Source organism: Spermophilus citellus (assembly GCF_964194105.1).
Source record: "Spermophilus citellus genome assembly, chromosome: 7".
Lineage (NCBI taxonomy): Eukaryota > Metazoa > Chordata > Mammalia > Rodentia > Sciuridae > Spermophilus > Spermophilus citellus.
The window spans coordinates 122,732,642-122,746,652 of NC_138188.1; the positions used below are offsets into that span (position 1 = coordinate 122,732,642).

Genomic DNA, 14,011 nt, shown 5'->3' on the forward strand with positions numbered 1-14,011 from the left:
CAAGGGCCCCGCCCACCACATCCCACCCTCCGGATTGGCTGCGTAGGTCGGGTACTGGAGAGTGCCTAGAGCATGGCCTCTCCCTGGGCCCCGGACCCCGGGCCGGAGTTACCCGAGCAGAACTTCGAGTACTGCGAGGTTCAGTACTGGGACCAGCGCTACCGAGGCGCGGCGGACTCTGCGCCCTACGAGTGGTTCGGAGACTTCTCCTCCTTCCGTTCCCTCCTAGAGCCTGAGCTGCGGCCGGAGGACCGTATCCTCGTGCTAGGTGGGTATCCCCAGAGCTGTCCCGGCTAGGAGATCAGGCTGCTTCAGGCCTGATCTGACCTCATCCGCTTTCTCCTTGTCTCTTTGCCCCTCTCAGTGGACCCCAGTGGGAAGCTAAGATCCAGTACCTCCGAATCCAGCTGTAGTTAGCCAGGGCAAACAGGAGTGATCCTGGACCCTGTTCCGGACTCTTGGGTAACCTCTGGCCCAGGAGAAGGCAGAGGACCTAGTTCAAGTCCCAATACAAATTGGCAGTATAACTTAGGACAAGTAATGAATCCGTTGTGAGCGTCAGTTTCATTTTTAGAAATGGGACTAGGATTTCATACGAGATAATACAAATGCAGGCATCTCGAGCACTTTGCTTAGCGCTTTTCTTTTTGCGCCAGTTGGCACCAGGAACCATTGGTACCTAGAGGGAGTTAGCACTCTCCAAACCCTGACTGAAACTTTGTCCTATGCTCAGTGTGAAGTGAAGGTAAAAACAGCGCCCTCTGAGATCGAAGTGGAGATTGCGGCCGAGATTGGTGTGATTTCCTGTGGAAAAGAGGTGCTGGGATGCAAAGTAGGGCTCTGAGAGGTCCAGTTGCCCCACTAGGAGTTCTCTCCCTCTGTCAGCCTTGAAGGCACATAGTGAAGCTTGAATGAGCAAAGGTTTTCCTACCAATTATAGTTTTTATTTTTCAGCGTCAAAGTCTTTGTAAGTGAAATATTTGATACCTGTAATACCATATATATGTAAGATATGAATAATAAATCTGATGCGTGTGTGTATAACCTAGTGGTGAGGAATTTGGGTTCTGGCCAGGTGCAGTGTGATCCCAGTGAATCTGGAGGCTGAGGCAGAAGGATTGCAAGTTTAGTGCCAACCTCTGCAATTTAGTGAGAATCTCAGCAATTTAGCAAGTTCCTGTCTCAAAATAAAAATAAAAAGCGTTAGGGATGTACTCCATTGTAAAGTGCCCCTGAGTTCCCTCCCAGTACAAAAAAAGAACTTGGACTGTGGAAGTTGCTAATCATGTTTGGAATTTTGGCTCATCTAATTCTGGCTGTGTGTTGTCATCAAAGTACTTAAATTTCTGTACCTCCATTTTCCCAGCCTCTAAAAAATGAGTACTTAAATATTGATTTTCTAAGGTGATTGAATGAAAGAGCAAGGCCTGGCACAATAAGCCTCATGTATATTTAAGGTTTTCTGTGTAATTCCTCCCAAAACCCCTTCTCCCAGAGGTAAATGTTCATGAATTTTGTGATTGTAAACTAAATGATTTATGTATAGATTTACCATAGAGCTATTTTTTAAAGATGTAGTGTGCATCAAAATAACCTGGAAAGCTGGACCCCCACCCTGAGATTCTAATTCCAGGGATGGGTTCTAGGAATCTATTTATTTTCTCCTTCCTTCCTTCCTTCCTTCCTTCCTTCCTTCCTTCCTTCCTTCCTTCCTTCCTTCCTTCCTTCCTTCCTTCCTTCCCTTTTCTTTTTTTATTTTTTGTACCAGGGATTGAACCCAGGGATGCTTAACCATTGAGCCACATCCCCAGCCCTTTTTATATTTATTTAGAGACAGGGTCTCACTGAGTTGCTTAGGGCCTCACTATGTTGCTGATGCTGGCTTTGAACTCATGATTCTCTTACCTCTGCCTCCCAAACTGAGGAATCTATTTTCAAGAAGCCCCACAGCTGATTCTTATGCTGGCGGTTGGCAGAGTAACTGTCTTAAAATCTGGGTGACTGAGAGTAGCCTTTTCTGGATAGGAGGGGTGAAAAGTCTAAAAATCAAAAGCGAAGAGTTTTCAGAAAGGATCTCCAAAGATTTAACAATAGGACCCTCGACATGGGGTGTACCATATGTTACATGCCACCTTAACAAACATAAGGTATCTGGTAGATGCCATGGAACATGCTGGGTCCTTTCTGACTTATTTAATCATTCCCTAAAGGTAAGTTAAAAGTATTAAGAGTCTTATTCAGAACATGGCTGGATGGTAAATATTTTAAACTTTGCAGTCTCTGTTACGCTACTCAGTTTTGCTATTGTACTGTACAAACACATACATAAGAATAGCCATGCTCTAATAAAACTTTATTTACAAAAGGAGGTGGTGAGCTGGATTTGGCAACCACTGTTATGGGTCATTGCTATGGATTTCTCAGGAGCAATTTCTCATCCTGAGATGAGAATCATGTCCAAGTCATTTGTTATATAAGAGCTCCCAGAAGATATTGGTGAGAAATTGGGGTAACAAAAGGGAAGAAGCCAAGCAAAATTGTGATGTCAGGCAAAGTTTCCCTAAGTGTAATTTCAGCCTGAAGAATCACAGATGCAAACTTCAATGCAAACATATACCACAACCTAGGGACATAGAAAAATTACTTAAAGGACTCCGAGGAGATCTGGTCAGAGTATTGACAGTGTCTACCACTATCATGCAGCAAGGTGAAGTAGGGTACACTCTGACTCCAGAGCTTCTAGTTCTGCTGCTGCACCACACAGATGGGTGAGAGATATCTAGAATTCTGTTGAAACTGGTCCAGTGACTACATTGTGAATTATAGCTTAATGGTCTTACTGATAAAGATGAAGTGTCACTACTGAAGGTGAGTGGGCCTCTCAAAACTTGGAAGGTACGCAAGCTATTTTGGGGCTGGGGATATAGCTCAGTTGGTAGAGTGCTTGCCTTGCATGCACAAGGCCCTGGGTTCGATCCCCAGCACCACCAAAAAAAAAAAAAAAAAACTTGGAAGGTAGTTGAGCATTGTGATTTAAGAGCTCTGGCTCTGGAGTGAGGCAGGTCTGGGTCCAAATTAGGACTCTACATCTGACTGTAGTCTTGGGGTATGTTCCTTATCCACATTTCTCAATTTCCCCATCTAGAAAATGGGAATGTTAATATAATAGTATCTTCTATATGGATCTATTGTGAAAATAAACAGACAATTCTTATGAAATGGTTAGCATAGTACCTGTTTTTCAATTTCAGTTACTGGCTAATAATCATTGTTATTATTGAACCATGCTTGTGTGTGTGCATGTGTGTTTGTGCATGTGTACATATGCACACATACCCACACATGTTGAGGACCAAACTCAGGGCCTCGTGCATGCTAGGAAAGCACTCTACCACTGAGCTATACTCCTAGCCTTCATTATTATTGAAAATGAAAGTCAGAGAGACAGTTTATCCATGAATGTTCAGAGATCCCGACTGAAGTCTTGTGTGTCTGGTCCCTGTAAGTAGACTGTTCTCATGGCAGGTGAATGCATATGGATGGCTGTCTCTGCTTTACTGTCAGTATACTTCTCAGATTTTCCATCTTTGCTTGGTTCCATATCCTTTAGGAATCTTCTGATCATAATTTGGCTTCTAGTTTCCTATAGAGAAAAGGGACTGACCAAAGAATTCAACTGTCCAGTTCCAACGATGGCTATTTTTTGTTACTAATGAATTGGCATTCAGGATTACATCTCAGACTCTTAGTGTTGGGTTAGCATCCTCATAGCTTTGGATCCACATATGATGTGTTCTTGGATTTGGGTCAGTTCTCCAGGGCTTTGCTTCCCTAAGGCACCATTTAGGAGGCAGTGTTCTTTCCAATCCCTTTCTTAGTTGTGGACCCAAATCACTGAGGCAGAAATCACTGCTTTGTAAATGTGAAAGTTTTCTTAAAAGATGCCATCCAGTGCTTGCAGGTCCAACATGGGGAAGCATGCGTTAGGCTTTACCAGGCAAGATAGTACTCTCCCTGAGCCCCAGGGCCTGAGGAGGAGCATGGGAAGGGACTGCTGAGGACTGGTGAGCTGCTTCTGGATGCTCTGTCTAGGTGCCAAGCTCTGCTAGATTAGGGATATCTCAACAATTGATCCTGTGATCCTCTTAGGGAACCAAATGAGGGTTAAAATGAGACTAATTCTAAGATCCAACATCCCCTACATGGGACTACCAAGAGCTATCATCCTGTCCCATTCTCAGCCTGAGACTGGCCACAGGATGGCCTGGCAGAGACCACTGGATATTTTAAAGTAGTCATGTCCACTGTGATATAGATCCACATCTACTCTAAGCTCTACCCTTCTCTAACCGTTCCTCTTTGAGATTGCATTCTAAGCATTTCCCATCAGTGTTGTGATTCTCTACCCCCCCCCAAGATACTGCTTGTTAGCTCCCCTAAAATTGTTGGCTGATCCACCTGGGGTGGGATCAGGGTTTTTTTGTGCTCCCACAGCCTGTCCCTATTGAAATACTTATTGTATTATGTGACAGTTGCCTGTTTCCATGTTTTTCCTTTCCACCAGAGCATGAGTTTCTTGAAGGAAGGCACTCTTATTCATCAACAGAGACCAATATGTAGTATTCAATATGTACATGAGGGGCTGAAGTTGTGGCTCAGTGGTAGAGTGCTTGCCTGGCATGTGTGAGGCACTGGGTTTGATTCTCAGCACCACATTAAAAAAATAAATAAAATAAAGCTACTGTGTCCATCTACAGCTAAAATTTAAAAAAAATATATGTACATGAAAAATTATAAGAGATCAACCCTGCTGTGTGTCCCCACCTAGTTTACCCTCACTTACCAATTCTGCCATGGAAATCAAAGTAAAATAATAACTCCTATCATGAAACCTTCCCAGGGTAGATATCTTCCAAGATCCTCTAAAAGGTTAGGGATTAGAATAATACTGAGATTACAGTCCTAATAATACCAGTATTATTACCATCCTGAGTGTGAGGAAACTGAAATTCAACAAGTCAAATGATTTTTTCCATGGCGGTGTGGTTAGGGATATCAGAATCCAGACCCTTGAATTCCTAAGCATGGACCTCCTTCAGCTATTCAACAGATGTTTTAGTTCTTAAATTAGTGTGTTGCATCCTTTGTGTAGCCTATTGACTGTTATCGTCATTTTTCTGAATAAGAAATCCAAGTTATTGGTATTGAAACAACTTGCCCTAGTTCACACAGCCAGGAATGATAGAGCCAGGGTTTATGCTGAGGTCTGCGTGATTCCAAAGTTTATGTGTTTTCTGAACACTTCTGTCTTTCCTTTAGTACTAGAAGATTTGGACTGAGAGAAAATGTGGGGCCACGATGAATAACAGGGAAGGTGAGAACCAAAACTAACCTAGCTCTTTTGCCACCCACTCCATCCCACACCAGGTTGCGGGAATAGTGCTCTGAGCTACGAGCTGTTCCTTGGAGGCTTTCCCGATGTGACCAGTGTGGATTACTCATCAGTAGTGGTGGCTGCCATGCAGGCTCGCTATGCCCATATACCCAGGCTGCGTTGGGAGACCATGGATGTGCGGATGCTTGCCTTCCCTAGTGGCTCCTTTGATGTGGTGCTTGAGAAGGGCACACTGGATGCCCTGCTGGCTGGGGAACAGGATCCCTGGACTATATCATCTGAAGGTATCCACATTGTGGACCAGGTGCTCAGTGAGGTGAGGAATCAGCAAGAGAGGAGGGCAGATTAAGAGGTGGGGATGAGGGGATGGAAAGAACTCAAAAGCTAGAGGTCTGGTTTGGAGAAGGTGGTGGATCACCCTCAGAAGTATAGTTCTCTAAAGAATGGGAGTGTTAAGCTGGATCAAGATTAGAAGGGGCTGGAGTGATTAAGCTTACAAAGGCCAATGTTTGGCTACTAGGTTGCATCAGGGGTAAGGTAACAGGCAAGTTCCAGACAGGTGATACAGACTGAGAAGGTGAACAGCTGATAGGAAAGCCATGCCTCCTGAACTCCCATGCTCCTATTTAGATCGCAGCCCTGCTTTCATGAAATGGCGAGGAGCAGAGAATGTGGCTTACTCTTTGCCATGGAAAGTTTGAGCTACTGGATGGAGGGTAATACCTGAGGTTTGACTGGGGCAGTACTGACCTTTGAGAACCTGGAGATGACTCATCACCGATGGCTTCTCTGTCTGCCTTGCAGGTGAGCCGGGTGCTGGTCCCTGGGGGCCGGTTCATCTCAATGACCTCTGCAGCCCCCCACTTTCGGACCAGACACTATGCCCAAGCCCGATATGGCTGGTCCTTGAGGCATGCAACCTACGGCAGCGGTTTCCACTACCACTTCTACCTCATGCACAAGGGTGGGGAGCTCAGTGTGGCCCAGCTGGCCCTAGGAGCCCAGATCCTGTCACCTCCCAGCCCTCCCACCTCACCCTGCTTCTTCCAAGACTCAGATCATGAAGACTTTCTCAATGCCATTCAGCTGTGAGGCCAGAGGCCTTGTCCTCCAGCTCTCCCTGGGCTTCTCAGGAATTCCTCACTCAGGATTGGGGTTGTTTCAAAGGTGCTCACATTCCAGAGGTCTTATGTGCAAGAGAGAGGTTATGAGAACAAGCCCATGTGAGCCCTGCTCCAGCTAGGTCCCCAGACCCTAGATTTCTGGCTTCCTTCTTATGTTCCTTTGAACTCTACTTCGTTCCCCATAAACTTCTCCACCATACCGGACCACCAGTAATTCATCCCCTGGGGTAAATTTTAACAGCCCTTCTGTACAACAGCTGGCCTAAGAGGCCCCCTTCCAACTTGCATTTGTGTACAGGAGATAGCAGACTTTGAATATAGATTGCTTTATGCTTCCGACCCTAGCTCCAGCCCCAACACTGCTTACCTGTCCTGCTTAGACTGTTCATGTACCTAAGGAGGCCACATGGTAACCATGTTCCCAGCTCAGGCTGGCCTGCCTGTACTCCCTTGGCAACCCTCCCCTACCAGCAACTTTGCACCTGAGATTACCAAGTATTTGCCTCCCTCCCATTTTGGCCCCGCTCCTGAGCAGACTGAAGCAGTGGCCACACACACACACACACAGGGAGGTCTGTGTTTATTCACACACTCCTGATACAGTGAGGATGGAGGAACATTTTACAAAGGACACCCCTGGGTTGAGGACATCTCCAGGTCCACAGGTGTCATCCAGAGGTGCAGAGCAGTCCCATTTGGGTTCCCAGGGGTAGAACGAAAGGATCCAAGGTAAAATCAGATCTGGGCCCTTACAAGGTGATACCTTGGGGGAAAGGGGTCTGCCTGAGAACCTCCTGGAGTGAGGCTTTGGCAGACTGACCATATGATTGGTTACCATGTTGGGGGCTTGTCCCAACCCAGCCTCAACACCCGTCCTATCTGCCAGGCGCAGAAGAGCATGGCGGAGGCTGTGGGGGGAGGGCACGAACCATGAGCGGAGCCAGTAAACAAAGAATCGGATATAAAAATACAAATGTGCTGAGGAAGTTCCTTAGAAAGAGGCTGGGGTCACGCCAGACTGGGGTGAGGATTAGGAACTGCCCAGAGGGCTGGGCTCAGGTGGATGGGAAGCTCATGCAAATACGCAGCCAAACATCCCTGGCCACGCGCGGTCCGACACCGGCAGCCACCCGGTCTGCAGACCAAACTGGCCGGAGGGGGGCGGGGCAGGGGAGCCGTGCGGGAGGGGGCGGGCCGGGGAATGGGGGCCGCGGGTCTCTGTGTCCGTTCCGGTGTGCTGGGTGGGGCTGCGGCCCGAGGTTCTAAAGTGCATGAGCGCAGCGGCGGGCTCCGGGTGGGTCCGCGCCGCCGCTACCGCCGCCGCCGTGGTGCTGAAGCGGACAGCTCCGGAGTGCCTGGCAGCGGCGGCAGAGACACTGACCCAGCGGCGGCGCAGACCTGCAGCCCCCGCCCGCGGGCTCCTGGGCCGGGGCGGGGGGCGCCGGCAGCCGCATCGCCGGCCCGCGCTCCTGGCCGCTGCGGGGCTGGGCCCGGAGCCCGCCGCCGGAGCCAGCGCGTCTACACTCCGGACGGCGGCTTCTCCCCCATCCCCTTCAGCACGTCGTCTATCCGGTCATCCTCGATCACCACTGCGCAGGGAGAAAGCGCGTCAGCCGCGCGGCCTCGGGGGGCGGCGGCGAGAATGGGCCCCGCGTAGCTACTGTCCCCCGGCCCAGCGACGCCCCCTCGGAACCCGGTGCCACCGAGCCTTCCCCATCCAAACATTCCTGCCTCCCTCCAGGCTACCAAGCCTCGCTCCCACAGACCCCCTTCCCTCCCTATGTTGGAACGCCCCTCTTCCAAAAGCTCTGGCAATTATGCCTCCCAGTGCGAACCCTCCCGCCACCTGAGCCTTCCTTAATCTGAGCTGAGCAGAGATATCTCTAGCTCATAGAACCTCCCTCTTCAACCCTCAGTTCAACAGAACCCCTTCCTCAAATGGGGCTCAAACGGAACATGCAGCTAATCCGACCCTCTTCCTCACCTAAACCTCTTGCTACTTGAACCCCTCTTCCGATCCTGGGACCAACAAAGTCCCCCTCCCCATGCAAACAACCAGGACAACAGAACCCCTGGCCTTTCTGCCCTCCAGTCGGACGACCCTCTGGACCTGAAGGTTCTTCGTAGCATCCACCGACTGAGCATTTGATCCCAAAGAATTGGCCCACCATTCTGTTCCCACTTCCAAGCAGCCCCAAATGCCCGGACCGGCCCCTCCCCCTCGCCCAGGTGCCAGGGCTCTGCTTCCAGAGGTAGCGAGCACCGATCGAATCCGGGGCACTGTGTTCCCGGGAGAGGAGAAGAGGGGGACAACACTGCAGCAGGGACCCTCCCCCCACAACCCGGGCCGAAGAGCGGCTGGCTGCGCTGGTCTGCGGCAGGAGCTGCGGCTACTCGGAGGGAACGGCAGCCGGGGGGCGCCCAGCGGAGGGTTTCTGGGTCAGGCGGCGACTCCGAGCTGGGGCCGCGTACCTCGCTTGGCTCGGCCGATCTGGCCCAGCTTGGGGGGTCGCTTGGCCTGGTTGCCCGCGAAGAAGGAGTTGGTGTCCTGCAGGCGGCAGCTGAAGGAGAGGTCGGAGCCCTCGGGGTCTGCGCCGAAGCGGCCCATCTTGTCCTCGCTGTAAGGTAGGATCTCGGACATGGCGGGCGCGGGGTGGGCGCGGAGCGGGCGCAGGACTGCAGCGGGGTGCGGGCGGCGGGCTAGCTGCCGGACCGGCCCTAGCTCAGTAGGGGAGCCGGCGGAAGGATGAAGTCATGCAGCATCCGGGACTGCGGAGCCAAGCGGGGCCTCCTCCCCCGCACCTCCGCCTCCCGGGCCGCTGGGCAGGCGGCGGCGGCGGCGGCGGGGACCGGGCGGGGGCGGGGGCAGTAAGCGGGGGGCGGGGGTGGCGGCGGCGGCGAGAGCGGAATGACGATGAGCGCCCGACTGCGGCAGAGAACGGCGGGCGGGGCGCGGTGGAGGCGGGGCGGGCACCGGCCAGGAGAAAGAGGCGGGGCCGAGGGGCCGAAGCGCGCCCAGCTATCCCCCGAAAGGAGCGAGCAGCAGTGGGAGGTTCCCGCACATTGGCGGGGAATGGCCCGCAGTGGGTCTGGAAGAACTGTACCGACCAACGCTGGGAAGAGCTGGCGGGGAGGGGCGGGACCAGAGAGAAATTGGGAGCGAGCCTGGTACTTAGAGAGAAAGGGGGAGGGTCCGACACCAGGGCTCAGAAGGCTGTGCAAAGGAGACTGAGCAGGGGTGCAAAAGCTGGCGCGGCCCTTCGGGGCCTGAAAACAGCAGCAAGGCAATCAACTCAAAGAGCGGACAACGGAACCGCGGCGGCAGGAAGCTCTGGGTATGGGTGAAGAGTGGAAAAGACACAAATCCACAGGAGCGCGGGAAGAGCTCAGGCCTGTGGGTGGTGCCCTCGTGGTTGGCGCGCTCTTTTATCCTAGTTGCTCTGCGGGTCTCTAGCGGTTCTTCAGGGTCTGTTCATCTCCCACTGCCTTTCTATGTCTGTCTCTGTATGTCAGTGTATCTCTACGTGTCTCCCTGTATATCTCTGTGTTAGGATCTTTGCCTTTCTGAATCTGTTTCCATGTTTGGCCCCTGTAACCTTTGCTCTACTGTGTCTCTGTCTCCTTAGTCTATTTCAGCCTATGCTAGGAGGAGTCTACATAAATCCAAGGTCATATCGCGCACCAAAGCGGACTCCCGGCCGAAATCCGGACTCGAAGAGCCCGCTGCGCCTTTTGGTTCTTCCAGCCCAGGAGGCTCCCGCGCGTTTGCAGTGTAGGAGGAATGAATGGCAGCGTCGTGGGGGGCGCCTGGGCTGCGGGTGACGCGGGGAAGCAAGGAGCGCCTGAGGACGTGGCGCTTGCCAGTATGGGTCGCGAGGGAGGGAAGGAGGGAGGGACTGAGGGCGCCCCTAGCCCTGGTTGCCGGGACCACGGGAGAGTTCTAGCGTCTTGGACCGGAACAAGCTCTTTCCCACTTACCTCTGGCAACCCCCACCCCCGCCCTAGCTGGCCGTCAGCGGCAACGTCACCTGCTTGCTAGCGCGCAAAGGCTCTGGCGCAATCACAGGCCTTGGAGGGGAGGGGGTGTCTCACATTCGGCGAAAGTGACGACAGCGCTGATGAAGATAATAATCACTTTGTACGTTCACTCCACACCCCAGGCGGAGGCCCTTTCTACTCATTCCAGTCAAATTACAAAGATAGTGAGACTGTATGTTGTCTCAGTAGGTAATGAGTAACCCCTCACCTAAGGTGCTAAAGAAGGGGCCATGAGAGTTCTTGTTCAGGCAAAGATAACAGCTTTGTGTGGGGAATTTAAACAATTCTTTTCTCCCTACAGAATGAGGGAGAACGGGGATTAACAATGTAAGCCCGAATTCATTTGTTTAAATTATATTCTTGTCCTTCCTATGTATGCTGGATCATGCTTAAAGCAAAAGCCTTAAGGGAATATTGTAAAGATATTGCAATACTGTGTATAAATAAGATTCAGCTATATTATAAAAATGTGGAGGAGTTCTTTAAACTTTGATCCTATACTTAAAATTCTGATGTTTGCATCCTTGCTCATGAGAAGAAAATATATTTTCAGTTAAAATGAAATAAAATTTGGAGATGTGTAATGGCACATTGTTTCTCACTTGAATGTCCCCCCAAATCTAGTGAACTTACTCCATAGGTCCCAAACAAAATAATAAGTGTTTTGGCAATTATCAACATTTTTATTCAAGTGGAAGCTGTACAGCCATATAGTGAGTTGAATAGAACCCTTTTCACATACACCTCAATTCATGTCCACCCAGTACCTAGATTGTGACCTTATTTGGAAATAAAATACTTACAAATACAAGTAACTAAATTAAAATGAGGCCAAACTGAATTAGTGTGGGCCCAAAACCCAATCATTGATGTCTTTGTATGAAGAGGACAGGCACACAGAAACACACAGGAGAAAAGACCAAATGAAGGAGGTAGAGAAATAGGAGTGGAAGCTACCAGGAACTGAAGGAGCCACAAAAGTTTCTTCCCTAGATCTTTCTGAGGGAGGATGGCCCTCCCAAAACCTTAATTTTGAACTTCTAGCCTCCAAAACTATGAAAGAATATTTCTGTTGTTTTGAGCCAACCAGTTTGTGGTACTTTGTTACACCAGACTTTGGAAATAAATACAAGCTGTTACAAATAGTTTTGGGTAATTTTTTTTTTAAAGAAGGTTTCTCCTTCTTAAATGCTCTGATAAGGCCCTTTGCCCCTACCCTATCCACTCAAAGGAAGCCTTTACCATCAGGGTATTTCCAGGACTTGTTCTATTTAAAAGATGCTGATAAATTACACACACACACACAAAAAGAATGAGGCAGATCTGTGTAAACAGACATGTAAGATCTCCAAGGCTTATCAAAATGTCACCGAATACCATATGGAAAATATAATTTCATATGTGAGGGGAAAGTGTACACACAAACACACACACACACACACACGATGTTTAAGTATGTAAATGCGTAAAAGAAAGATCTGGGGCTGTGGTTGTAACTCAGCAGTGGAATGCTTGCCTAACATGTGAGACACTGGGTTGGATTCTCAACACCACATAAAAATAAACAAATAAAATAAAGGTATTGTGTCCATCTACAAGTGAAAATATTATTTTAAAAAAAGAGAAAGATATGATGGGATACCAAACTGCTAATGATAATGATTACCTTTAAGAATGACACTGGAGCAGGTGCAGTGGCAAACCCCTGTAATTAAGGTGTGTGTGTGTGTGTGTGTGTGTGTAGCTTCACAAAATTGAGATTTTGTAACCCTTTTTCTCTCCCACCTAAACCTATATGTAGAATATATTTCCCCATAGCATTAACTCCTTTTCTATCATTTGCAAATGTCCCATTGTGTGGGTGTTTGATTTATTCAAGAAGCCCTCTTATCTTGGACATTGACACCCCCTTTTTTCTTTTGTATTATAAATAGTGCTGCGATGAACAAATGTTTTAAAAGCATGACCATGATATTTTGTTGCTCATCCAATCAAGAAGTGAGTCTATTTCTGAATCTGGGCTAGACCATTTGATTTGCTTTGCCCAGTGGGGATGTTAGCAAGTATGATGGAGCAGAGGCTTGAAAAATGCCTATGTATCAAGGCATGTCTCCTTTTTTGATGCTGAGAATCCTGAGACCACTATCTGAAGAAGTTATAGTTAGCTTATTAGAAGAGGAAAAACTACAGAGAGATGGGATTTAGTCATCCCAGCTAAAGCCCAAACATGTTAATGAGACCATTTTAAGTCATCCCAGACCATCAGCTCCTACTGAGCTGGCCCAGCCCTGAAAATCACCCAATTATAGCAATCACTCCACAGAATATGAAAGGTAATAAATGTTCGTTATTTTAATCTGCTACATTTGGGATCCTTTGTTACACAGCAAAAGCTAATTAATGCAAATATGTTTTTTCTCCCCCAGTACTGGACACTGCTACTGAGATACACTGGCAATGTATGTTTTGTTTGGTTTTTGGTAGGAGGGATTGAACCCAGGGGTGCTTAACCACTGAGCCACATCCCAACCCTGTTATTTTTTATTTGGACACAGGGTCTTGCTAAGTTGCTTAAGGCCTTGCTAAATTGCTGAGATGGCCTCAAACCTGCAATCCTCCTGCTTCAGTCTCCCACTTTGCTGGGATTATAGGCATGTGCCATTGCACTTTTATTTTATTTTGAAACGGGTTGCCCAGACTAGCCTTGAACCTAGATCCTCCTGTCTCAGCCTCCTGAGTAGCTGGGATACTAGGTGTGTGCTATTACACCCAGTGATACAAACATTCTTTAGATAACAGTTCCCTAGAAGCATGACTTTCTGGGTCAATGTGAACACTTTTATATCTTTTGATTCAAAGTGCCAAAAATGTTGTATCCATTTATAAACTACTAGCAATAAACGAGAATACCCATATTTCCCATCTTTGTCAATACTAAACACTAGGGGCTGGGGATGTGGCTCAGGTGGTAGCACGCTCGCCTGGCATGCGTGCGGCCGGGTTCGATCCTCAGCACCACATACAAACAAAGATGTTGTGTCTGCCCAAAACTAAAAAATAAATATTAAAAGATTCTTTAAAAAAGTACTAAACACTAATGTTTCTTGTTATCATTGTGACTGCATTGTGCTTGTAAAGTTAAGAGTGAATTGCCCATTCCCTCTCAGTTTAGTCAGTTTAGAAAAAGAAAGGGGAAAAATATGTAGGGGGGAAAAGAGCAGAAAAGAGAAAAAATGGAAGACTATAAGAAAAAAGTCAAAAGTTATAAATACAGAGGAAAGGGCTGGGGATGTGGCTCAAGCGGTAGTGCGATCGCCTGGCATGTGTGACCCCCGGGTTCGATCCTCAGCACCACACACAAACAAAGATGTTGTGTCCGCCGAAAACTAAAAAATAAATATTAAAATTCTCTCTCTCTTTAAAAATAAATAAATACATACAGAAGACTTATAGA

General features: G+C 48.6%; 2 protein-coding genes across 2 annotated transcripts; one reads left to right on the forward strand and one right to left on the reverse strand.

The window, feature by feature from the left end:
* Nucleotides 1-62: 62 nt before the first annotated feature.
* On the forward strand, nt 63-10,559 carry EEF1AKMT4 (EEF1A lysine methyltransferase 4). The gene is made up of 4 exons (XM_081300875.1): nt 63-268; nt 5,428-5,711; nt 6,200-9,144; nt 10,146-10,559. Exons 1-3 carry the CDS (start codon nt 73-75, stop codon nt 6,485-6,487), a joined length of 768 nt encoding a protein of 255 aa, XP_081157001.1. The 5' UTR covers nt 63-72; the 3' UTR covers nt 6,488-9,144; nt 10,146-10,559.
* CAMK2N2 (calcium/calmodulin dependent protein kinase II inhibitor 2) lies at nt 7,998-10,151 on the reverse strand. The gene is made up of 2 exons (XM_081300876.1): nt 8,992-10,151; nt 7,998-8,108 (listed from the first exon to the last, which is right to left on the reverse strand). Exons 1-2 carry the CDS (start codon nt 9,158-9,160, stop codon nt 8,038-8,040), a joined length of 240 nt encoding a protein of 79 aa, XP_081157002.1. The 5' UTR covers nt 9,161-10,151; the 3' UTR covers nt 7,998-8,037.
* Nucleotides 10,560-14,011: the final 3,452 nt, after the last annotated feature.